This window comes from Zalophus californianus, chromosome 9 (assembly GCF_009762305.2).
Source record: "Zalophus californianus isolate mZalCal1 chromosome 9, mZalCal1.pri.v2, whole genome shotgun sequence".
Lineage (NCBI taxonomy): Eukaryota > Metazoa > Chordata > Mammalia > Carnivora > Otariidae > Zalophus > Zalophus californianus.
Window position 1 is genome coordinate 51501136 of NC_045603.1, and position 24987 is coordinate 51526122.

At 41.0% G+C, this 24987-nt stretch overlaps 1 protein-coding gene across 1 annotated transcript in view; it reads left to right on the forward strand.

Annotated features, from left to right (window-relative positions):
* Positions 1 to 5091: 5091 nt before the first annotated feature.
* The window catches only part of C9H12orf56 (chromosome 9 C12orf56 homolog), a gene marked incomplete at its 5' end in the record, with an annotated part of 88203 nt that continues 68307 nt past the window's right edge, over positions 5092 to 24987 (forward strand). Inside the window, 1 exon segment of the mRNA XM_027594291.1 lies at positions 5092 to 5562. Coding sequence (XP_027450092.1) covers positions 5092 to 5562 — 471 coding nt within the window.

Consider the following 24987-nt stretch of genomic DNA (forward strand, 5'->3'; position numbering starts at 1 on the left):
GTCAGGTAAGGATTCCTGTCCTATTTCAGTGTATCTCTGGAGTCTAGCACATAGGCCAGTGCCAGCCTGTAGTTAAAGCTCAATAAGTAGGGGCGCCTGGGTGGCTCAGTCGTTAAGTGTCTGCCTTCGGCTCAGTTCATGATCCTGGGGTCCTGGGATCAAGCCCCACATCGGGTTCTCAGCTCAGCAGGAAGACTGCTTCTCCCTCTTCTACTCCCCCTGTTTGTGTTCCCTCTCTGTGTCTCTCTCTGTCAAATAAAATCTTTCAAAACAAAATAAAACAAAACAAAAACCTCAATAAGTAGATAATTGCATGGATTGAGCCTTACATTACCTGTGTCCCTCAACAATGGACTATGGAGACCCAATATTAATCCTAGTCTGAGTGGCTCCAAAATCTTTAATATATTCAGTCTATGTATGTTCCATTTACCTAGTATCTACAGCTTATCTATAGTTTATCGAGCGACATTGGCCCTTTATGGTAATTAAAATACCTAGGATTATAAAAATCTTTCAATTTTGAAAACTTACATTATTTTGAAACAAAGAAGCACTTGGTGGAATCCAACTGAAGAGGACCGGAAAGTGTTATTAAATTTGATCACTTTATAGTCTGGCTTTCTCATTGCAGACTAACAAAATAATATGAAAATGTTAATAGGGACGCCTGGGTGGCTCAGTCGGTTAAGTGTCTGCTTTCGGCTCAGATCATGATCCCAGGGTCCTGGAATCGAGTCCGTACATCTCCCTCTCCATCTGCCTGCCACTCCCCCTGCTGTGCTCTCTCTCTCTGTCAAATAAATAAATATTTTTTAAAAAGTTGATAAATAACATTGTCATTATTTTAATTTAAAGCATGTATACTTGCACGTAGCAATGTTTTTACGTATTAATTGCCAACATTTTGGAGTGTTTATTATGTGCCAGAAACAGCTTTAAGTGTTCCTAAATTAATCCTCACAACAACTCTATGAGTTAGGTATTATCATTAACCCTATTTTATAGATAAGGAAACTGAAAGTAGCAGAGCTGAGATTCAAACCCACTTCATATGTACTGGAAGGTTTATCTCTAGGTGGTGAGATTGCAGATGATTTTTTTTTCATACTTGTACATTTCTGGATTTTAAAAATCCTCCACAATGTGATGTAATGAGCACTGGGTATTATATAAGACTGGTGAATCACTGAACTCTATCTCTGAAACTAATAATACACTCCATGTTAATTAATTGAATTTAAATTTTTTAAAAAGTAAAAAAAAATAAAAAGGCAAAAAAAAAAATCCTCCACAGTGACCATGTAGTATTGTCATAAGCAGAAAAACATTAAAAAAAAAACCTGACTAATAAAAGGAAAAAAGAAATAGTTTCATTCACTCTTTGAGCATTTATTGAATGCTATGTCCCTTATGAAGCATTTTCCGAGTTCTTCAACCAGGTTTGTTTAATCATTTCTTTGATGTTGCTTTTTTTAAACCTCTTTATGTCATGAATATATCCTAATATGTTTTTGTTTTGTATTAAATTTGTGCGGTTGTCTTACCTATGACTCAATTCTTGAAGACTGAAAATAAATCTTATCTTGATTCTGTTTATGGATAGTGATTTCTCAGTAAATATTTGTGAGATGCATTGAATTGAATCAAAAATAATACAGTTGTGAGCTGCTAACCCCTGAGTTCTGTGTCAACTTCTCTTCTTCATATGCTTCATCTCAATGCTTGTTAAGCCCAGTGCCATTGTCACCAAAAGCTCATTCATTCAAGATGGGTTTCCTGGCAGAGGAAGAAGTTGGAAAATAGGTCAGGTAAGCTGTCTTTACTGGTCCTAGTCCAATCATTGTTTTTTCTTAGAGGAAGTGGGTGTGAGGCAGGAAGCCTGAAGCAGACTAGAGCACTGAAGCATTATTTAGTAAAGGAAAAAAATTTTATTTTTAATCCAAAACACTGTACAGTCCCTTAGGCTTCATTATAATGACATCTCTCCTCCATGTCAGTTGATTGCTGTTTATTAATAGTCATTTAAATGGTCAGTATCCACTGATACTGAATAGAAACACCAAGAGACTCCTAAATCAGACACCTTTAAAAATTCAGGTTCTATTTACCTACTACAGATTGCAAGTTTCTTTCTATGTGCATTGTCTGTCTTTAGTTTCAAACTGGGAGATGGGAACACTTGGGATCCTGGGATGGAAGAATATTTCTAGTTTGAAATCCTTACAGTGTTCTTATGACCTATGGCTACCTGACCACTTATCCACAAAAATCACAACTTAAAAATGCCATTTTTTTGTCTGTGTGTATATATGTAGATTCGATTTTTGCCTTGAGCTTTAATCTCAAGTTTAAAAAGTTAGGCTAGCATCCAACAGACAAGAATTTGATATTACTTTGTATATGGGGAACCAAATGCCCATATATACGCCAGGAAATCACACATTTGTTCAATTTATTTTTAAAACCCTTAAATAGGATTTACTCTGTTTCAGGTACCTGTCATAAAGTACTTCAGAACATTGTTAATCCTCATAATAACCCTATGGAGTTGGTACTATTACCACATTTCACAGATGGGAAAATTAAGGCACTAAGAAATTAACTCGTCCAAGATCATTTAGCTCCTGAATGTGAGAGCTGAAATTTGAACCCAGGTCATCTGGCCCTACAGTCCTATGCTCATAATTACTGCCCTTCTAAACTAATTGAATTGACCATCCCTCAACCTAAGGCTACTCTGTTCTGGTGAAAGTTCTTCTGGTTAAGGAAAGTGCCTTAGGGATTAGTTCTGGGTAAGTAATGTTCCATTACTTTTGATAGTTTTACCAAGAAACATCTATTAAGTGCTTTATTGCACAGGAATTGTACTAAATGTTTCTTGAGTTTAGATGGACTTAGAAGATAAAGAGTAATTGCCTATCTCGGATGTATTTATGTCAATTATCCACATAAAGCTTACCAAAAGATAAGGAAATACAAATTATTAATACGTGTCTATAGTGCTTTTAGAATTCATAATTCATTGCATTTGATCCTCACACCAACTCATTGGTTGGCCAGGCAAGTATTGGTAGTTTCATTTTACGGATGATGAAACACTGAAGTCCAAAAAGGTTAAGAGACTTTCCAGAAATCTCACAGATACCGAACAACAGGGTTTGCGCTGTAATCCAGGTCTCCTGACTCCAAATCCAGTGATCTATTCCCTCTATTAAGGCCCTTTCCTGCGATCTGAACTTTGTTGTTACCTTGGCAACAGTGTAGAACACTCAGTGCCTGAAAACCATGATGCTGCCTTTTCTGTGTGCCACAAACTTGAAAGTTTAGCTGAGGTCGCCTTAACCAGCACTACTTTTATCAAATTCCCTTCTGCACTGGCTTCATCTTAATGTTTGTCAAGTCTAGAGCCTTGTCCCCAAGCTCATTTATGATGGGTTTCTTGGCAGATAGGTCAGGTATACTGTCTTTTCTAGTCCTGCTGCAGTTATTCTGTATCTGTTAGTCCCAAATATGGAGCAAAAGCCTGACGGACACTAAATAGCAGCTTGGAATGAGGCTTTTTCCCATGCTTGGGCCTCACATTTCACTTCGGATGTAGTCATTTGCCTCTGAACGGCTCTTGTGAGGCAGCTCTTTGGCAAAGGTAAAAGGCCTTTGCCTTCTGTTGGTTTGAGGCAACAAACTGTGTAGAGTGGTTTCGATAGGGGATAGTCTTTTTTTTTTAAAGATTTTATTTATTTATTTGACAGAGAGAGACAACGCGAGAGAAGGAACACAAGCAGGGGGAGTGGGAGAGGGAGAAGCAGGCTTCCTGCTGAGCAGGGAGCCCGATGCGGGGCTCCATCCCAGGACCCTGGGATCATGACCTGAGCCAAAGGCAGATGCTTAACGACTGAGACACCCAGGTGCCCCTGGATAGTCTTTATTTTAGAGGAAACAGTCACGCCTCTGGGGCCCCCTTCTTATCCACCTATGAAGTTATGAAGAATCAGACAGATGTCTGATCAGATTCTAAGAAAACTTGGAATGCTAGGTCATTTAAGATTTTGTCAGCAGGTGGCACTTCTCTCCTTAGTCACTAAATACAATCTCTCCAATAAAAGAAATACTGTTTTTCTTTGCTGCTATTGAGTTCCTCAGAACTGGTTAGCCACCCGAACATTTCTCCTCAGTTCCTTTTTGCAGTGATTCAGTCTACAATATCTGTTTATGTATTTTAATTTGTTTATACTTTCCCCATAGATTTGAAATTGTTTATAGCATACAATATACAACAGCAAAATATGAGGAGGAGAATATGAACTGCAATAAAGAATATACAATTTGATTCTGAGTTGTGGGTAGCTGGAGCAAATATACACACAAATGTGTACCATTACTTTGGGTGAATGGGCAGGGAGAGAGAATGACTTTTCTAGAACTTGAAATTAAAATGGAAGTTGTTACCTAGGGTTATTAGAGGCAAGTCTCTATGCCCTTCTCATCTCTCTAACTTAATTTATAATAAGTGACTCCTGATCTGTAAAAAACGAAGCAGTACTTTTACTGTCATGACGCTTCAAGGGTGCACAATTAGCGTTCCTCCACCTCTGGTCCTCAACGTTTCAAGATGCGGGCCTCCTCCATTCATTTATCCTACACATATTGAGCTCTGACGGTCTACGGGGTTTTGTCCTGTACCTTGGGAAGACAAGCATACCCTTTAGACTTGGGCGTACCAAATCAATTTATAAGATTTCCTTCAGAGAGAGCGCTTTCAATTAGTTGGAGAGAAAAGATCTACGTTCATACTCACGAATAACTAGAGGACTGTATCAGGCAATGTTACAATCAAATGCTAAATCTGTGCGATTGGTCTTCGTAGGATTCTAGGGTTGTTCTGCCTATTTAAAAATAAATGGGTAAATTTCATCTCGTTTCTAACAGAAAACAGTTTGAAATTGTGGATTCCCTCATCAATACCGTCTGTTAGAAATGGCGTGGTCCTCAATAGCTGAGGCGGGCGGGGGTGTTGGGGGCTGCTGTGAGCAGAGGACGAAGAGAGCCCCTAAATATCCGTCCCACAGCCCACGGGATGCTTGATGATGATTTACCGAAGGACCAGCGTCTCGCCCCGTCCACTGTTGGCCGGGCACCGAAGTTGGGGGCCCTGCTCCCCGCGCCCGGGGAAGGTGGCGGCGGCGGGGCGGGCGGCTTTGTGGCGCGCGCGGGTTCCACCGCAGGCGGCGCGGAGGCGGGGCCGGGCAGAGGTGTCCGCCCCCCCTCCCCCGCGTCCCCAGCACTGGCTCCGGGCAGCGAGCGCCGCGCACGGCCGGCTCCGCAAGGTCTGGCTTCCCTGTGCAAACGAATAGCCGTCTGGACGCTTTCCTGCGGAGGCAGTTTCCGCCCGAGGTCTACGACGCCATCCGCGCCTACGAACCGTGCATCGTGGTGTCCGACTCGGAGAAGCACACCTTCAAGTACGTGGTGCTCAGCGATCGGCTCATCTACCTGACCGAGAACCCGCCCAAGTCCATACGGCTAGCCGTGGCGCTGCGGGACGTCGTGGCCCTTGACCTGGTGAGGAGCGCGGGCGGACAGGCGGGCTCGCGAGATATCCCTTCGTGGGTCCCCCAATTCCAACCCTCCGCATGCGGGAAGAGGGAGGAGGCGGCAGACCTTCCCCATCCCTCCCTGGACTCCCGTACTTTCAACTTTCTTCAGGACTAGAAGCCACAGGAAACTGGATTGCTGTGTGTACTCCGATTAAAGATGCCTTGCCCGTTCTCATCATGTGTACTGGTCATCCCTTGTCCCCCCCAAATAGGGCTACAGGTTTGAGAACGTAGCCCCCTACGAAAAGTATGCTTTAAAGTCATTTTTTTCGTTCATTAAGCACTTAACCTGTTCCAGGCACTTGTTCTAGGCACTGAGGACGCAAAAATGAAATAGGGCCCCTTCCTAGAAGCTGCTGTGGGAGAGAAAAAGCCAAAACCGATGCAAATAAATGCAGTGTGCTAAGTACTATTATGCCTTGTTTACTCTTTTATCAACAGTGCTTAGAGCTTGTTAGGTGCTCAATATGAATAAGTGAGTGAATGAATGAATGAATGAATGAGATGTGCAGAGGACACCTGGCAATCTCAGGCAGGTCACTTGATCCAAACTGGGCTTCAAAACTTCTTGAAGAAGATACAGTTTGGCATAGACACGCCTTGTCCCAGTTTTTAGTGTGCTGCTACTGTATCCCTTTCCTCCAGGAATAGATTTACCTTATAAACCCAGCAACAGATTGGAAGCAGTCTCCTCTCCACTTACAGTTTTTTCCCCCTTGGCTCCCTTTGTCTGAGTTGCTCTCCAGGTGTGTTCCTTTTTCCACTAGGGACAGATGTCTAGCCTCATCCCCCGTCTCCCCCGCCCCTCCCCCCAGTCTCTGCATCTCCCAAAGGAGAAGTTGACAAGACTTGGTGGGGCTATTTTGCCCAGAGAAGCATGGCTTGTTTGGAACACATCTGTAAGAAAATGATACAATTTAGTGAAAAAAGTGCTTTTATTTTTTCTCCTTAAAATACCTCTGTCAGGGCGCCTGGGTGGTTCAGTTGGTTAAGCGACTGCCTTCGGCTCAGGTCATGATCCTGGAGTCCCAGGATCGAGTCCCACATCGGGCTCCCTGCTCAGCAGGGAGTCTGCTTCTACCTCTGACCCTCTTCCCTCTCGTGCTCTCTATCTCTCATTCTCTCTCTCAAATAAATAAATAAAAATCTTAAAAAAAATACCTCTGTCAGTTAATACCACTACACAAATTTATTTGTGGGTTTTTTTTTTTGTTTTATGTTTTTTGTTTTAGAGTAAAAGTTGGAAGCAAACTGCCTTTTTCCTATTTTTCCTCACTATTTCCTATTTTCATTCTCTTGAAATAAAATTTAAAACAGTTAATTTCCTTTATCAAATGCTTTTAAAACATCACATGCTTAGCTTTTTCTACTGTCTGCGGTGTAAACATTTATTGTTTTGACAAAATGTAATGATTTTACGATATTGTTACTCTCCCCGACAAGACACAGTATATTTATTCCAATGGTTGTAATATATCTTTCTTTTTGAGCTGTCAGAATCTGAAAAGTATGTAAAGTTTCCTAGGCCTTCAAGCCAAAAATCCTCCCAAAAGGCGTACCAATTCATTTGGACATCTTTATATACAAAATTTACCTTTCGGGCATATAGAAGACTGTGTAAAGGTGCTGAACAAATCTAAGATTTCAGCACTGTTGATAGATTAAATGTCCATCTTGCACAATATAGTTGTGGCAGGCAGAATAATGGCCCCCAAAAGATATCCCTGGAAACTGTGAATATGTTACATTACACAGCAAAGAGGAATTAAAGTTGCAGATGCAATTGAGATTGCTTGCTAATCAGCTGATTTTAAAACAGGGAGATTAAAAAAAAAAACCAAAGTGTCCAAATAAAGAAACCCAAAAAAAGAAAAGAAAGAAGCCAAAATAAGTAAAATAGGGAGATTATTTTGGATTATCTGGGTGGGCCCAATGTAATCACAAAATCCTCCAAAGTGAAAAGGGAGGCAGAGTGCTGCAGCACAAGAGACTTAGTTCTGAAGGTGGAAGGGGCCAGAAGCCAAGGAATGTGGACAGCCTCTAGAAGCTGGAAAAGGCAAGGAAACAAGTTTTCTCCTAGAGCCTCCAGAAGGAATGCATTCCTCCTGACACCTTGATTTTAGCCCAGTGAGACCCATTTTGGACTTCTGACCTCCAGAACTGTAAGAGAATAAATTTGTGTTGTTTAATGCCACAGATTATGTGGTAATATGTTACAACAGCAGATGAATAGAAATGTTTCCTATTAATGTTTGTTTATCAAGGGAGAGAGCGAGAGCGAGAGTGAGCACGCGTGCAGGGAGTGGGAGGGTGGGGAGGGACAGAGGGAGAAGGAGAGAGAGAATCTTAAGGAGGCTTCATGCCCAGCAAGGAGCCCAACTCGGGTCTCAATCTCACAACCCTGAGACCGTGACCTGAGCTGGAACCAAGAGTCTGATGCTTAACCGACTGAGCCCCTCAGGCATCCCAATGATTACCCATTTTCAACAACATTAATAGGATGGGGTGCCTGGGTGGCTCAGTCGGTTGAGCATCAGACTCTTGATTTCGGCTCAGGTCATGATCTCAGGGCTGTGAGACTGAGACCTGAGCTGGGCGACCTACACAGTAGATAGTCTGCTTGAGATTCTTTCTCTCTGCCCCTTCCCCCCCCAATAATTAAAGAAATCTTTAAAAAATTGGTAATCATTTTTTAAAAATATTGTTTCAGTGAGAAATAAATATAATCAGACTGAGTACACATGCCTTAACAATCTCTTTTTCTGAGGTTTTATAAAATAATTCTCTGCGGAGAATTTTCCTGATTTCTGGGTTATATGTCATATAGTCACTTATCCTTGCTAACTCGGTCACTTCAATTACATGATTTCAGTGCCAGGCAGCTTTGTTTTTTAGAACCGGTTCCTCCTTCCTTGAAAGATAAACTGTTTACTCTCCTTTTTTTTAGGGTGCTGCCCTCTTTCTAAGGTCAACTCTTTAGACATCCTTTTCCATTCTCAAAGGTTTTCTCATTTTACTGTACACGTCTGTCTTGTTATTTAACTTTCAGCTGGTTCAGGTTCCCATCCTGCTTTTGTTCTAGCTGTCACAGTAATAAAGTCCCTAAGCAAACCAGTCCTTTATACCTCTGGGCTCTAGCCCTCCCGGTTCCATGTTCGACCAGATTCCTTATTTATTTCGAGACACGTTTTGCAGTTACACTTCAGAATATAATTTGCAAATATACAGATAAAATTCCATTCTCTCCCCTAAGGAAAAAAAATGAAGGTAACAGCAACAAAAAAATTAGGCCAGATCTTGCATTGAATAAAAATGAGATTTCCCTTCCAGCAAAGATGAGCTTAAAGTGCACTGGGAGATCTCTGTGTTTGATCTGGTTCATCTCCTAAAAGAAAGGTTGCTAAGGTTTCTAAGGTTGCTTGGTTGCTTGGGCAGAGCTTTTCTAAAAAGGATGACATTTTCTTTAACAGTTACTTTTGAAAGAATTCTGCTCTTGTTGTGGGCATCAAAACATTTCTTTAAACTCTTCTAAGATTAAACACATATTTTTTAAGTGTGAGAAGCAACTATCCAGAAGCGAATTTCCTAGGAATTCACTCTCCTTCAATGCCATCCCATCATCTACAGAGAAAAACAGATCTGTCAAATCCAGCAGCCTTCACCTCTTAGCCTCTTGCCGGGCTTTGTCATTGTCTTTTCACCGCTCCCCTCAGTGAGTATGGGCTCTCCAGCCATCCCAGGCTCCATGCGGCTTCCTGAACTGGCAACCAATGCACCTTTTACAGCCTGGCCTGTTGCTCGTGGTGAACATGTCCTCCTCCTTCAAGGCTGTTCAGATCCTCATATTTATAATCCTCTCTTCCTCTCTCTCCTCTTAAAACATGCCAAAACAGGGGAGCCTGGATAGCTCAGTCAGGAGAACACGTCACTCTTGATCTCCGGGTTGTGAGTTTGAACCCCATGATAGGCGCAGGGTTTACTTAAAAAAAAAAAAAAAGTAAAAACATCTTGGCTTGAACAGAAACAGGTCACAGGCTGTGTGTTGAAGGGGCTGCAAGAGTTTGCCACCTGATCCCCACTTTCCTCACTGCTGTATGCAGAGCCGACACGTTTCTAGGCTAAGCCCATCATTCTTTTTTTTTTTAAAGATTTTATTTATTCATTGAGACACAGAGATACAGAGAGAGAGAGAGAGAGAGAGAGAGAGAGCACAAGTAGGGGGAGAGGCAGAGGGAGAGGGAGAAGCAGGCTCTCCGCCGAGCCAGGAGCCCGACATGGGGCTCGATCCCAGGACCCTGGGACCATGACCCGAGCCCAAGGCAGATGCTTAACCATCTGAACCACCCAGATGCCCCTAAGCCCATCATTCTTTCTCTGAGTTTTTTCTTGGCTAGACCATGAGGCAGGACTTTCGGTCTGTTTTGTTCATTGCTGTATCCCTGGTTCCTAGAACACTGCCTGGCACAGATGAGATGGTCAATAACTATCTGTTAAATACTCAACATAAGCCATTTCTTCTATTTCTAAATTTATTATCTGCACTATACATCGGACATTTAATAATACATAATAATACATAATATATTTTCATTCAGTTTTTGCTCTCTACCTGTGTAGACTTGGTCCAGTTATTTACCTTCTAGTCTGTGCCTTCATTCCTCATTTTGTAAAATGGAGACAAGAGCACCTTCCTTAGAGTTTTGGGGAGGATTAAATTCATTAATAATTGTAACACACTTAAAACAGTACTTGGAACATGGTAAGAGCTACATACATGTTATTATTGATAACCTTTATTCACACATATTAAGTCTATTAAGGCTCACTATGAATCTGTAATATAGATATTATCTTCCCTTTTCTTATCAGGGCACTTGAATTTAGGAGATTTAGTAAATTTGGAAAGAAAATAACTTTTGAGCACTGATTATATACTAGGTGTTTTAAATACATTATCTCATTTATTCTTCTTGAAAATTGCCCAGTAGGTTTGTCAAGTTTAATATGTCCAAAAACAGAATTCCTGATCTTCACCCCCAAATCTGTTCCTTTTCCTTAGCTTTCCTTATTTTAGGAAATAACATCATCTTCCATCAGCCTTAATTTTCTCACTCCCCACATCCAACAATCAGTGTACCCCTTTGATTTGTGTAGAGGAGGAAAAAGTTTCCCTTGACCCTCTCAGGGTCCCTGGCTGGGTCTGGAAATGAAACTGACAAAGACAGATAAACAGGAAAAAAAGCCTACAAATGTATTTAATATAAATTTTACATGACATGAAAGCCTTTATAAGGAAATGAAGACTTGAAGAAACAGGTAAATCTCTGTGTGTTTAATATTAGGTTTCATGAAGAATAGAGAGTCATGGAAAAAATGGGATAGTACAAAAAAGGGGTATGACTGAGGATAGTAAACTAGGGAAAACTAGCAAGGGCTGTTTGTTTGGATTCCTCTTACTGTCCTTGTCTTGGGTACAGGGAGGGCACCTCTCCCATGGGGGTCTTAGGACCTGCTTCAAGGGAGCAGGCTGGAGAACGGTCAAGAGTTTCCTGCATCTGCTGTTTTCTCAAATTCTTTCAGCTCAAAATATTCAGTATACCAAGGTGCTATATTTTGGGGGAGTGTGTTCTGAACCTCGTCACTCCTCGTCCAAAATATATCCAGCCATGATCTTTCTTACTCCTTTTATTTATGTCACTTATTCAATCCCTTATCTAGATTATTGAAATTGCCTCTAAACTTATTCCTCCATCAAGCAGTTGGGATGATCTTTTTGAACATAAATTGTAAATTAAGTTATATCACTCTTCTGTATCAAAATCTCCATTAGCTTCCAAATTCCTTATTGCCTATTAGAGCCTCCATGAAAACCCCTATATCTCTGACTTCTCTCCCACTCTTCCCGGAGCTCTTTATGCTCTTCTTTCCTGCCTCAGGGCCCTTGTACTTGCCATCCTATCTGGAACACTCTTCCTCCAGATCTTCAGAGGGCTGATTCCTTCTAATCAGTCATGTTTCCAAATTCAGCACCACCTCCACAGGGATGCCTCATATGACTCCCAATCTAAAGTACCATTCCTGTGTCACACTCATCACATCTGTTGGCTTCGAAGCACTTATCGCTATCGGCATTATAAGATTGATCTGTTTAATGACTTATTATTGTGTATCTCTCATAGTAAATGTAAGCTCCATGAGATCATGTCTGTCTTTACATCCCTGGGTGACTGTGCATCATAATGCCTGACACATAGTAGATGGTCAGTAACTAGTTGTCAATCGGAAGAATGAATAAACGGATGTTCAGATACATCATATAGTTTACCTCTCAGAGGGAGAGATCCTCTTTCCTTACTCCAAGTGTTGAGGGACCCTGGAGACTTGGCACTTCATCACATAGCAGTGGGAGACCAGAGTGAATTCTCATCTAATGTTCAGGGTCAGTATTTTTCATGCTTCTTTTGTCCTTGTATGAGATGATCCCTGTGTTGTTGACCTGATTCCTGCATTTTGGTAGTGAGAGTCAGGTGAGATGGGACTGTATTATGGATGCTTCTTTTCTTCTCTAGCATGTTTTTTTCTATTTTGGTTCATTGGCAGCCTTTCAAAACTCTCACTTTGGAAGGAAGAAAGAGGTGGTAATCTCTTATCCATCGTTTTGGTTTCTTTTTTTAAATCTTTATTTTATTTTATTTTATTTATATGTCAGAGAGAGAGAGAGAGAGAGAGAGAGAGCATGAGCAGGGGGAGGGGCAGGCAGAGGGAGAAGCAGACTCCCTGCTGAGCAGGGAGCCTGATGCGGGGCTCCATCCCAGGGCGCTGGGTTCATGACCAGAGCCAAAGGCAGACGCTTAACTGACTGAGCCATCCAGATGCCCCAGTCATTTTGGATTCTTAATAGTTTGTTTGCATAGAATAGTTTGGATATTGTATTCGAGTTCTGAGAGACTCCATGAGGGCGTGCATTTTGTCAGTTTGATTCACTAATGTATCCCGTGCCCGGAATGATAGTGTACTGGTCAAGATAGCCTAGGTTAAGCTGCACTAAAAAACAACCCCAAAGTCTTACTGCTTTAACACAACATAAAGTCTGGCTCATTCAAGTTACTGGTCCATTGTAGATTAGCAAGAGGCTCTGTTCATCTTAGTCACAAGACACATGATACTTAATTACACATCTTAGTATCAGGGGCACCATCTCAGCACATGCTTGTTTAATCACCACACAGAGGGAAATTAACTTGGCAAATTATGTACTGATTTTAAGTGGGCTCCACACACAGCAGAGCCCAATGTGGGGCTTGAATTCATGACCCTGAGATCAAGACCTGAGCTGAGATTGAGTCAGACACTTAACCACACTTAAGTGACTAAGCCACCCAGGTGCCCTGATTATGTACTGATTTTTAAGGTTCTACGTGGAAGTGACACATGTCACTTCTCACATTTCATTGGCCAGAGTCAGGCATATGGCCCATGACTAATTTAAAAGGGGGAGAAAAGGGGCGCCTGGGTGGCTCAGTCAGTTAAGCAACTGCCTTCCCCTCAGATCATGATCCCAGGGTCCTGAGATCAAGCCCCGTGTTGGGCTCCCCATTCAGCAGGGAGCCTGCTTCTCCCTCTCCCCTGGCCCACCCCCCCCCCCTCCTGCCTCTCTCTCAAATAAATAAATCTTAAAAAAAAGGGACGCCTGGGTGGCTCAGTCGGTTAAGTGTCTGCCTTCGGCTCAGGTCATGATCCCAGGGTCCTGGGATCGAGCCCGACATCAGGCTCCCTGCTCGGCGGGAAGCCTGCTTCTCCCTCTCCCTCTGCCCTTCCCCTTGCTTGTGCTCACTCTCTCTCTCAAATAAATAAATGAATAAATAAAATCTTTAAAAAAATAAAAATAAAATAAATTTAAAAAAGGGGGAATGTGATCCTACTATATATGCATCCCACGTGTCTGCAAGAGAGAATAGGAATATTTGTGAACAGCTCTAATGTCTACCTCAAATTATTGAGTGCTTACTATTTGCCACTCAGCCTCTGTTCTAAGTGCTTAACTTGGAACAACTTCTTTATCTTTACAACAACCCCAGGTAATACTGTTAGCTCAGCTAACGGATAAAAAACCTGAAGTACAGAGAACTTAAGCAACTTGCCAAAGGTCACCCCCTACATGGCAGAACCAGAATTTGAACCCTAGTAGTTTGGCTCCAGAGTGAATGCTTTGACTTTCTAGGTATAGTTGCATCAGTCATAGCAGGTCATCAATTAAAAAAAAAAAGTTTTCATTGACTGACTATTCAGAAGACTCTAAGCTTTTTGAAAACAGAAACTCCATCTTACATTTTGCATGTTTCAATTTTGCACTTTGGCAGTAGGAACTCTAAAATATCCATGATTGATTGAATTAGATAAATTAGAAACTAGATAATCAATTGTTAAAAGCTTAGGGTGCTTTTATTCTCTGAAATTAAAGCTGATAGAAAAAAAATCTGAACCAAGACTATGAAATCAAGACCAAGGGATAAGATAAATACAGAATTGTTCACAAAATACAGAAAACAGGGAGGTGCCTGGGTGGCTCAGTCGGTTAGGCGTCTGACTTGATTTCAGCTCAGGTCATGATCTCAGGGTCCTGGGATAGAGCCTTGCATCAGGCTTCCTGCTCAGCGGGAAGTCTGCTTCTCCCTCTCCTTCTGCCCCTCCCCTGCCCATTCTCTCTCAAATACATAAAAAATCTTTAAAAAATTAGAAAACAAGAAATAAGGAGTGTCAACTATACTTCAATTAAAAAACAAAAAAGCGATATCTCTTTACATTTTAAAAATAGTATTTTGATAAAAGTAAGAGAAATCAGTACCAGTTGCCAATATAAATGTGTCAAAAATGATGTAGATAACATTCATGAGTGATACATTATTCTTAGAGGTAGTCAAAGAACTTAAAGATATTTTCAGATAAAGCCTTATTCATTTGAGATAACAAAAAAGAGCATTCTCTTCTCTCCCCAAACGCCCCTTGCTGCCAGCATCAGAGACAAATACCATGCTGAGTAGGCCATGAATCTGGCTGAGTATTGCATTACTGAGGTTCTTATGAACAATCAAAGGTCATTAATTGTAATGGATATCTATTGGGTATATACTATGAGCTAGCCTTGTGTCACATACTTTAGATCTCATGTAATCTTATTAAGTCTATAAGGAAGGTGATACTGTTTTTTTTTTTTTACAGATAACAAAACTGAGGCAGAAAAAGGGGAAATACTTGCACAAGGTCATATTCAGAAAACATCTGAGCTGGACTATAAACTCAGGTTTTTGACCTTACAGCCAGCATTCTTTAACCATTATGCACATACTAACAACTGATCTACAAATTCCTGGTTTCCAAATTCCAAACTCCAAGTTTCTTTAGATGTTTTTAGGTTTTGCAATAGAGACAACATGGTTACCTCACAGTATGCAGATTACATGGTTCCTGAGTGTTGGCTGTCAGGAAGGAAAGAATGACATTTTATTTATTTATTTGACAGAGAGAGCCACAGTGAGAGAGGGAACACAAGCAGGGGGAGTGGGAGAGGGAGAAGCAGGCTTCCCGCTGAGCAGGGAGCCCGATGCGGGGCTCGATCCCAGGACCCTGGGATCATGACCTGAGCCGAAGGCAGTCGCTTAACCAACTGAGCCACCCAGGCGCCCCTATTCCTTTACTTTTAACCTGTGTTTTTGAACCTAAAGTGGGTCTCTTGTAATAGTACAAAGTGAGGAATCAGTTAAATCATATTTCTAAAATCCTTTTAATTTCTGACTTTAATTGGAGTGTTTAATCCATTTACAGTATTATAATTACTGATAAGGTAGAGTTTACATCTGTCATATTGCTCTTTATTTTCATATGTCCTTTCCCCCCCTCTTCCCCCATTACTGCCTTCCTTTGTGTCAAACAGGTACTTTCTAGTATACACTTTGAATTCTCTCATGATTTCTTTTACTTGTGTTTTGGAGTTTTTAAATTAATGTTTGTCCTGGGGATTACAATTAACATTCTACTTTGTAACAATCTAGTTCAGATTATTACCAACTTAATTTCAATAGTATATAAAAATATGGGTGCCTGGGTGGCTCAGTTGGTTAAGCGACTGCCTTCGGCTCAGGTCATGATCCTGGAGTCCTGGGATCGAGTCCCGCATCGGGCTTCCTGCTCAGCGGGGAGTCTGCTTCTCCCTCTGACCCTCTTCCCTCTCGTGCTTTCTATCTGTCATTCTCTCTCTAATAAATAAATAAAATCTTTAAAAAAATAGTATATAAAAATATGTCTGTTCCCTCCCTGCTCCTTTGCGCTGTTATTATCATACACATTACAGTTTCTACATTATGTACCCATCAACACAGATTTATAAATTATAGCTTTATGCAAGTATCTTTTGAACTAAATAGGAGAAAAAGGAGTTACACACAAAAAATACATTGAACTGTCTTTTATTTTTACCTGTGTAGTTATCTTTATCAGTGCTCTTTATTTCTCCATGTGGGTGTAAGTTACTGTCTAGTGTCCTTTCATTTCAGCTCAAAGAATTCCATTTAGTATTTCTTGTAGGTCTGATAGTACTAATACCCTTTACAAAGTACAGATTCTTTGGGATATAGATACTGAATTCTTCATAAGGAATGCTCTTTTTTTTTTTAAAGATTTATTTATTTATTTGAGGCAGACAGAAAGAGATCACAAGCAGGGAGGAGGATCAGAGGGAGAGGGAGAGGCAGACTCCTCGCCGACCAGAGAGCCCGAAATGGGGCTCAATCCCAGGTCCCGGGATCATGACCTGAGCCAAAGGCAGACGCTTAACCGACTGAGCCACCTAGGTGCCCCCATACGGAATGTTCTTAACAAAATGCATAGGTAGAGTACATATTTACATACATATACTCTCCTATAAAACAGGACTCTGAAAATGCTCTTCAGCTGCATCTTTGCAAAGCAGCCCATCTGATTCTTCCTAATCATGTAAATATACTTCCTGAAATATAGTTTTTGGCAAAGTTAAGTTTTACTTTTTTTTAGATTAAAAAACTTTTTTTTTTTTTTTTTTGTAATCTCTATACCCAACATGGGACTGGAACTCATGGCCCTGAGATCAAGAGTTGCATGTTCTGGGCGCCTGGGTGGGTCAGTCGGTTTAAGCGACTGCCTTTGGCTCAGGTCATGATCCTGGAGTCCTGGGATCGAGTCCCACATCGGGCAGGGAGTCTGCTTCTACCTCTGACCCTCTTCCCTCTCGTGCTCTCTATCTCTCATTCTCTCTCTCAAATAAATAAATAAAATCTTTAAAAAAAAAGAGTTGCATGTTCTTCTGACTGAGCCAGTCAATATTAAATTTTAATATTGTAAAGTTATAATATAGCTTTGTATTTAAAAATATATATATTGGTGTGCCAGGGTGGCTCAGTCAGTTAAGGGTCTGCCTTTGGCTCAGGTCATGATCCCAGGGTCCTAGGATTGAGCCCTGAGTTGGGCTCCCTGCTCAGTGGGGCATCTGCTTCTCCCTCTCCCTCTCCTCAGCCTCTCCCCTCAACTCATGCTTGCTGTCTTTCTCAAATAAGTAAATAATCTTAAAAAAAATATATGTTTATATATATATATATATATATATATATATATATATATATATGCTGAAAGAGACCTTAAACTGATTCTATATTCTACAAGTGAGGAAATCAAAGCCAAAAGAGCTTAAGTAACTTGACCAAAGTCACACTGATAGTTAACAGGGAAAACCACATTCAAAATCAGATTTCCTGACTATTAATTCATGTTGTTTCTCCAACATTCCAAATTTGTCAGGATGTTGACTATGATTATCCAGTTTGGTCATGATATACTTAACAATCAGGGCACAAAATAACCAGTTGTTCCATAAGAATTTAATTAGAATAATTTATACTATAGATTGCTGTCTGCCTGATGGCTTTCCTTTAGGACACTTTAGTACCTTCGACTCAGAAATCTGGCTTTTAAGTGATTTTAATCCTGATCTTTGTACATTATTTTATGATAAATTCATTTTTTTAGGCTTTCTTAGTCTGAGATTCTCTTTCATGTTTTAATCCTTCTTTGACGTCAGGCTTTTGGTAGGAACTCTATAGGTGGACAATTCACTAGAATGCATGAAAAATGAGAGCCACCTGAGCAAAATGGGTCAATTCAGTAATTAGGAAATTTGGAATTTTTGAGGGTTGTGGGACATTTGTTATGATAGGAATCATGTTTGTATAGTAGAACCTTCTCCTTAATGTCTCACAGTGAGAACACAAAAATCCACCTCATGGTAATATTGTCTTATCTCACAATAGAAACAATTTTATTTTTTGACCCATGGTATAGTTAGTTTCTTGATATATGTATGTTTCATACTTTGTGTGTCATTTTGTATAAGTTAAGAACACAGGCTTCATTTTGAATCCGGTCACATATTAGCAGTGGAACCTCGAGTAAGTCCCTTAACTCTCTGAGCCTCAAGTTCCTTGAATTCCTTGTAAACAGGAATAATTTTACTGATATACGGGGTTGTCTGAGGATTCAGTGAGATAATATGTATAAAGCACTTAAAGGAACACATAGTAAGTGCTCAATAAATGTTAGCTTTTATTTTGTTCTATGTGACACTGTTTGAGCATTCAATTCTTCCTCTTCCGCACCTTCACTCTATAGAGGATCTGGCCACAAGGATCAGAATCCTTATGAATCCTTTGAAGAGGAAGAATGGGAAGGTGGGCTGGCCCCCTCTGACTCTTAGCCTGGGGAAAGGGCAAAACTGCAGTGTCCAAAGGAGGCAGAACCAGTAGTCTAAGCAGCCAATGACCTTATGCCTGCATCAGATTGTCCTACTATGTAGGGGGTCCCCAAGACTACCCTCATGCTTGATGATTCACTAGAAGGACTCACAGGATTCAAGTGGTTGATTATAATGAGACAATACAGATTATATTCAACAAAGGGAAAAGGTGCATGAGATAAAATCCAGGAGAACCTAAGTGCACACTTCCAAGTGTCCTCTCCCGGTGAGTATCTTGGGTGTACTTAATTTCCCCAGCAACGTGTTACAACATATGCAAAGTATTACCAAGTTCATCTGAGCCTTGGTGTCCAGAGTTTGTATTGGAGACAGTCATGAATGCATAGGAGCCTACATAACTGACCTCAGCTACTCAGACTCCAGCCCCCCTTCCACCTCCTTTCCCTCACCCGCAGAAAAACATGACATTGTCAGAATAAATTTATCTGTTCAAACTGGTAGAGCAAGGCCCAAGGTCTCCGACATACACACTCGTATCAGGCTGTCAGAATATTCCAAGGCTCATTGCTTATCTCCTAAGATCAGGGAAGGGCTAGTCCTGAAGGTGGGCCTTTTTTTGGTGGTACAAGGTAGGAGTAACCCAGACCTTTTTCTGCACACCTACCTACCTTTTTAACTCCGTAGATTGAGAAAAGGTGCCCCTCGCTGGTCAGCCAGTATGGTTTTGGTGTTTTTTTTTTTTTTTTTTTTTAAGATTTTTCCCCAAGGCCCAAAATTTACAGTTGGTGTACAACATGGCTCCAAACTACCAGTAAGGTGGGTTATATAGTAGACACCTTTCTCAGAGGCAGGGAAAGTCAGGTCAGGCATTAGAAAGTGCTACAACTTATGAATGGTCTTAGAGTTTTTATAATATTGCCTGGGAGGAAAAACTTAGGAGGCCATCTGCAAATAACTCTAACTTGCCAGCCTCAGTTTCCATTGAGAAAAGACAAGCTAAAGGTACCATTTATATTAGTATTGAAGTATAAGTACAGCACTGGGTCAATAGTAATTTCATGTAATTATATTTAAAAGAGGTGGTTTATCAAATATATGTAAATAGTTTGATTTAATCGTTATGACAGCAAGCATAGAAAAAAATCTGTCCTGTGTCCTGATTTGGAGTTCTAAAATTATTTTCATGTGGATATTCAGATATTACCTGTGCTAGAAGGTGTCTGGGTAAAAGCACTTCTTTCAACATATGTCCTAAAAACATAAATTCAATGCTATATGACACAATGAACAAACTTATTTCCAAATTAAATAAGCTAAATATTCATTTACAAAATAAAATTTAACTCATGTTATTTAGCTTATTTTAAGCTATTTAAAAAAATTTAAGCTCATTTAAAATAAGCTACTAAAGGGGAGCCTGGGTAGCTCAATCAGTTGAGCATCTGCCTTCGGCTCAGGTCATGATCCCAGGGTCCTGGGATCAGCCCCGTATGGGGCTCCTTGCTCAGCAGGGAGCTGCTTCTCCCTCTCCCTTTGCCTGCCGCTCCCCCTGCTTGTGCTCATTCTCTGTCAAATAAATAAATAAAATCTTTTAATAAAAAAAATAAGCTACAAAGCTTATTTTAAGACATAAAGTTAGAACATTTTAATTTTTTTTTTTTGAAGTAAACTTTACCCCCAGGGTGCTTGGGTGACTCAGTGGGTCAAGTGTCTGACTTGATTTCGGCTCAGGTTGTGATCTCTGGGTTATGGGATTGGCCTGCATTGGGTTCCATGCTCAGCAGGGATTCTGCTTGGGATTCTCTCTCCTTCTCCCTCTGCCCCTCTCCCCCCTCTAAAATAAAATAAATAAATGGGTAAATCTTAAAAAAAAAAAAAAGTAGGGTGCCTGGGTGGCTCAGTGGGTTAAATGTCTGCCTTTGGTTCAGGTCATGATCTCTGGGTCCTGAGATTAAGCCCTGATTCAGGCTCTCTGCTTGGTAAGGAGTCTATTTCTCCCTCTCCCTCTGCCCCCACTCATGTGCTTGTGTGCTCTCTCTCAGATAATAAATAAAATCTTAAAAAAAAATAGTAAACCCTACCCCCAACATGGGGCTTGAACTCACAGACCCTATCTATCTGTCTGTCTGTCTGTCTGTCTATCTATCTATCTATCTATCTATCTATCTATCTATCTATCTATCTATCTATCTATATCTTTTCATGCTTTGGGGTTAAATGGAAACTGTGGCTTTTGAATTTCCTAATGATGTCTCTGGAGTAAAGGCAAAAATTTTCTTTTCAGATAACACCATGCCTAAAATAAATTGCTAGCATAGGATTGAGTTCAGCTGTGTCCCATTTAAGAACTTTCTTTTCTTCATTCAGGCACTGACAGCATATTGTTTGGACCAAGTCTCAAGTCTCCTTGCCTGACAGCGGAGAAGCTTCCCAGTCAGAAAACTTTTTACCTCCCATGGATGTGTAAATTAGCCTTGCTTAGCTCCTGGGTGGTCCTCTCATGCTTCACAAACAAGCTGTGGGCTTTACAAAAGATTTTTATTTTTAAAAAATTTTAAATGCAAAAAAGAGAGAGAAACCACTTTCCTTAGTCTAACACTTTGTCCTTGTAATTCAAGTCCAAGTTGAATTAAATGTTTTTATAAGAGTTTGTTCTATCTACCATATTGTCATAGGCTTTGCAACTGAGATTATGACTGTTTGATGAACCAATAAGAGAATGGGGGAAGTGAAAAGTGATAGATCATTTTGGCCCTACTGCTTTTCATGGTTACTGTCCGTTTATCTGACCTCATCCACCCTTTTACAGACAACATATGTGTTTCCTTGGCTGTGTGGCTGTCATCAGGGTAATCATCTACCACCTCCCTTATAGTAACAGAGGCCTCATAGTATGCATGGAAATGCCCTTTAAAAAGTCACATTGCTGTGGAGTGTCTGGATGGCTCAGTTAGTTAAGTGTCTGACTCTTGATCTCAGCTCAGGCCTTGATCTCAGGGTCATAAGATCGAGCCCCCAGTTGGGCTTCACGCTCAGCAGGGAGTCTGCCTGAGAGTCTCTCCCTCTGTTCCCCCTCCCCCAAATAAATATTTAAAAAAAGGAATCTCCTGATCAGCACTAGTCTGGTAGACCCATACAATCCCCTAAAGGAAAGTAACTGCAATAACTAACTTGCTTTTTGGCCAAGTTTAATTTCCTTGTTCCCACTCCCTTCTGCTTAAAAGTCTTTCATTTCGTTTAACTCCTTGGAGCTCCTTCCTATCTGCTAGATTGGATGCTGCCTGATTTGAATAGATTTTTGCCCAAATAGACTCTTAAAAATTTTAATATGCCTCAGTTTATCTCTGAACAAATCTCACCACCCAGAGATAACCACAGTTAATCACACAACAAGAAAATTTGGTGTACAACATTCCAAATTGTGTTCTATGCATTGATATATATGGAATCATATTCCACATATTGTTCTATAATCTGTTATTTTTACTTTACAGCATGTCATGGATATCTTTCCATGTTAATAAATACAGAAAAAATTTATATGAATACCTTATATGAATGAATGCAACCACAGTGTATTTAAAGAAGGTATTATGTTCTTGAATGACAAAGCTAACTGAATTCGGTGATTATAGCAACTAAAAAAAGAGGTCTGGCTCTACTTCAGTCTCAAATAAAGGAATTAGCATAATTCGACTGAAACTCTGACATAATAATGAATCCAGCTGCTTGATTACTATTTGGATTCCAGCCCTGGATTTTTTTTTCTTTTTTTTTAAACTTTATTTTAAGTAGGCTCCATGCCCAATTGTGGGGCTCAAATTCACGGCCCCAAAATCAAGAGTCATATGCTCTACCGACTAAGCCAGCCAGGCACCCCTTCAGTCCTGCTTTAAAAGAAAGACTTCTATTTCTCCTTGACAAAATTCCCATCTCTGACCACTAGTTAGGGCTGTGATCTTAAACCTTAGTTGTTTTCATAAAACTGGTCATGGAAACCAACTGCCTTGTCTTGTAATTCTAGTTCCACCATCTACTAGTTTTGTAAACTGAACTCCCTCTGAACCTTAATTTTCTCATTGCAAAGTGGGGTTAATAATAACTACCTCATAGATGTGTTGCAAGTATTATATAAGATATTTGCCGTGTTCCATAAACTGTATAATTATTATGCAAATTATTATAGGTACTTTGTCTCCTCCCAAAACTGCTTATAAGCAATTTGAGGCAGAAATATTTACATATTTATTTACATTCATTCAGTCTCTACTTGTAGCATAAATTTTTTTTAAAGATTTTATTTATTTGAGAGAGAGTGAATGAGAGAGAGAGAGCACAAGAGCACACGAATAGGGGCAGAGGGAGAGGGAGAAGCAGGCTCCTTGCTGAGCAGGGAGCCCAATGTGGGACTCCATCCCAAGACTCTGGGATCATGACCTGAGTTGAAGGCAGACACTTAACCGACTGTGCCACTCAGGCGTCCCACAAAAGGGTCTTCTATGAATCAGAGCATTGTAAAATAACCTTAAAGACAATGAAAGGCATAGATAACCTGCACAGGTGAGCTAAACTGTATCCCTACTAATCCCCCTTCCCCATTTCAAAGTCTTTCAGTTTTTCTGTCCCACCTCCACCATCATAATAATCTCAAAGATCACTCATTCACAAAATAAGACTCTCTTTAGGGTTGACCTGATTATTTACATTATTTACGTATTTACATTTACATACATAGCAAGGATGTTAATTCACCATATAGGCCTCTTTAAAAATTCTTTGCAAGGACAACCCTGTTGGGACCTCTCTCACTCTTGAGAGCTTTTTTCTGTATCTTCACTTAATAAACTTCTGTCACTTTACTCACTCTCTGTAGTCCGCAAGATTCATTCTTTGACTCCGTGAGACAAGAACCTAGCTCTCCCGCTTCGTTTTGGTGCGGAGACCCAGGATCACTTCCACCGAAGGGTGAATAAAAGCTGACTTCTTTTCTTTCCTGGGAGACATCGCTCCCTTAGGTGACCTCTTTTCACAAATGACAAAACCGGGCACCTGTCGGCCAGTTAAAGGTGAACAGTGCGGCCACTGGGCTTAAGTCTCAGGTGACAGGCTTCTGGACAAAGGTTTGGTCAATTCCCCTTCCTCGAAAGAAGGGTATGTTGGCCTAACTCTCCTCAGTTCTGCTTTCTGTTCATTGGCTTTTCTTAAATGGCTTTCTCCCACCTCAGGGACTTTGCCTAGAGGAGGCCCCTTTCAGTCTCCGGTGATCACTATGCCTGTTTAATCAGGGATTCATTTCAGGCAGAGTGTTGCCTATGTAGATACAAGGCTTTTTCATTTAAAGATGTCTGTCATGAGAACTTAGGTCAGGAGGAGAATCTTCTCCTCATTTTTGCTGCCTGCTAAGACATGTTTTTCTGTTAGGTACATCACGGCCAGGGATCAAAACCCAAGATATTGGCAAGCAGGATTAGAGCTATCTCTTTATATGATAAGTTGGAGGGAACCCAATGTTTCCTGGGCACTAAGGAGGGAATTACAGAACCCCAGCCAATACTTTGACTGGTTGCATTAGTGGCTGGGACTTAAATGGGTCATATAGTTGAAGCTTCCTTGTTCCAACAACAGAAATATGAAATTATGATGATGCTAAGCCTCATGGTCTGCACCCCTCAACAGGGTCTGTACTCCTCAACATGGACAGAAAAAGCACCCAGGGGTAAGACGTGAGAACATAATTGAATCAAAGTTTAAACTGTTAACCTTGCTAAGCCTTTTTTTTTTTTAAAGATTTATTTATTTATTTGAGAGAGCGAGAATGAGAGAGAGAGAGTACATAAGGGGGGGAGGGTCAGAGGGAGAAGCAGGCTCCCTGCTCGGCAAGGACCCCGATGTAGGACTCGATCCCGGGACTCCAGGATCATGACCTGAGCCAAAGGCAGTCGCTTAACCAAATGAGCCACCCAGGCGCCCCCCTTGCTAAGCCTTTATGATTGGGCCAGATTTGGGGGGAGGGAAGAATCCAGAGGAGAAAAGGAGGATCAGGTGATGGACAGGTAAGAGTGGCTACTCCCGCCAGCCTGAGCCCTCCTCAACCCAAGATGTTAGGCCACTCTTTCACCGTGGGTAGGAAACCATGGGACGCCTTGGTTCACAGGGGAGAGCTGATATGTAGGGATGCCTTCATAATCACCTCTCTATATCAGGTACGGGGTAACTCCTACCAGGATCTCGAGATGGGAAACAAACCATTCTCCGCAGGGACTCCTCTGGATTGGGTACTGCAAATTTGGATAATTTCCCCTTGTAAAACTTTCCAGTGTTTTCCAAGGGTTAAACACGAAGGTTCTTCAAGGCAAGGTAAAATAAGGCATGACCTTCGTGGCAAGGCATGGTCTCTTCTGTTCCCAAGGACTCTCCCTTGGGATGCCATTTAACCCACTGGAAACAATTTGGATCGCAAATTTAGGAAAGGCCTGAGCTCCTGTAACACTCACTGCGTGGCCACAGTGGGATCTATTGGGTCTCTTCTGCAGGAAACAGGGTGAATAGACAGAGGCACCCTAGATCCATCCAGGCTTTCAGGGCTCTCAATAAGGACCCAGACCTAAGGGC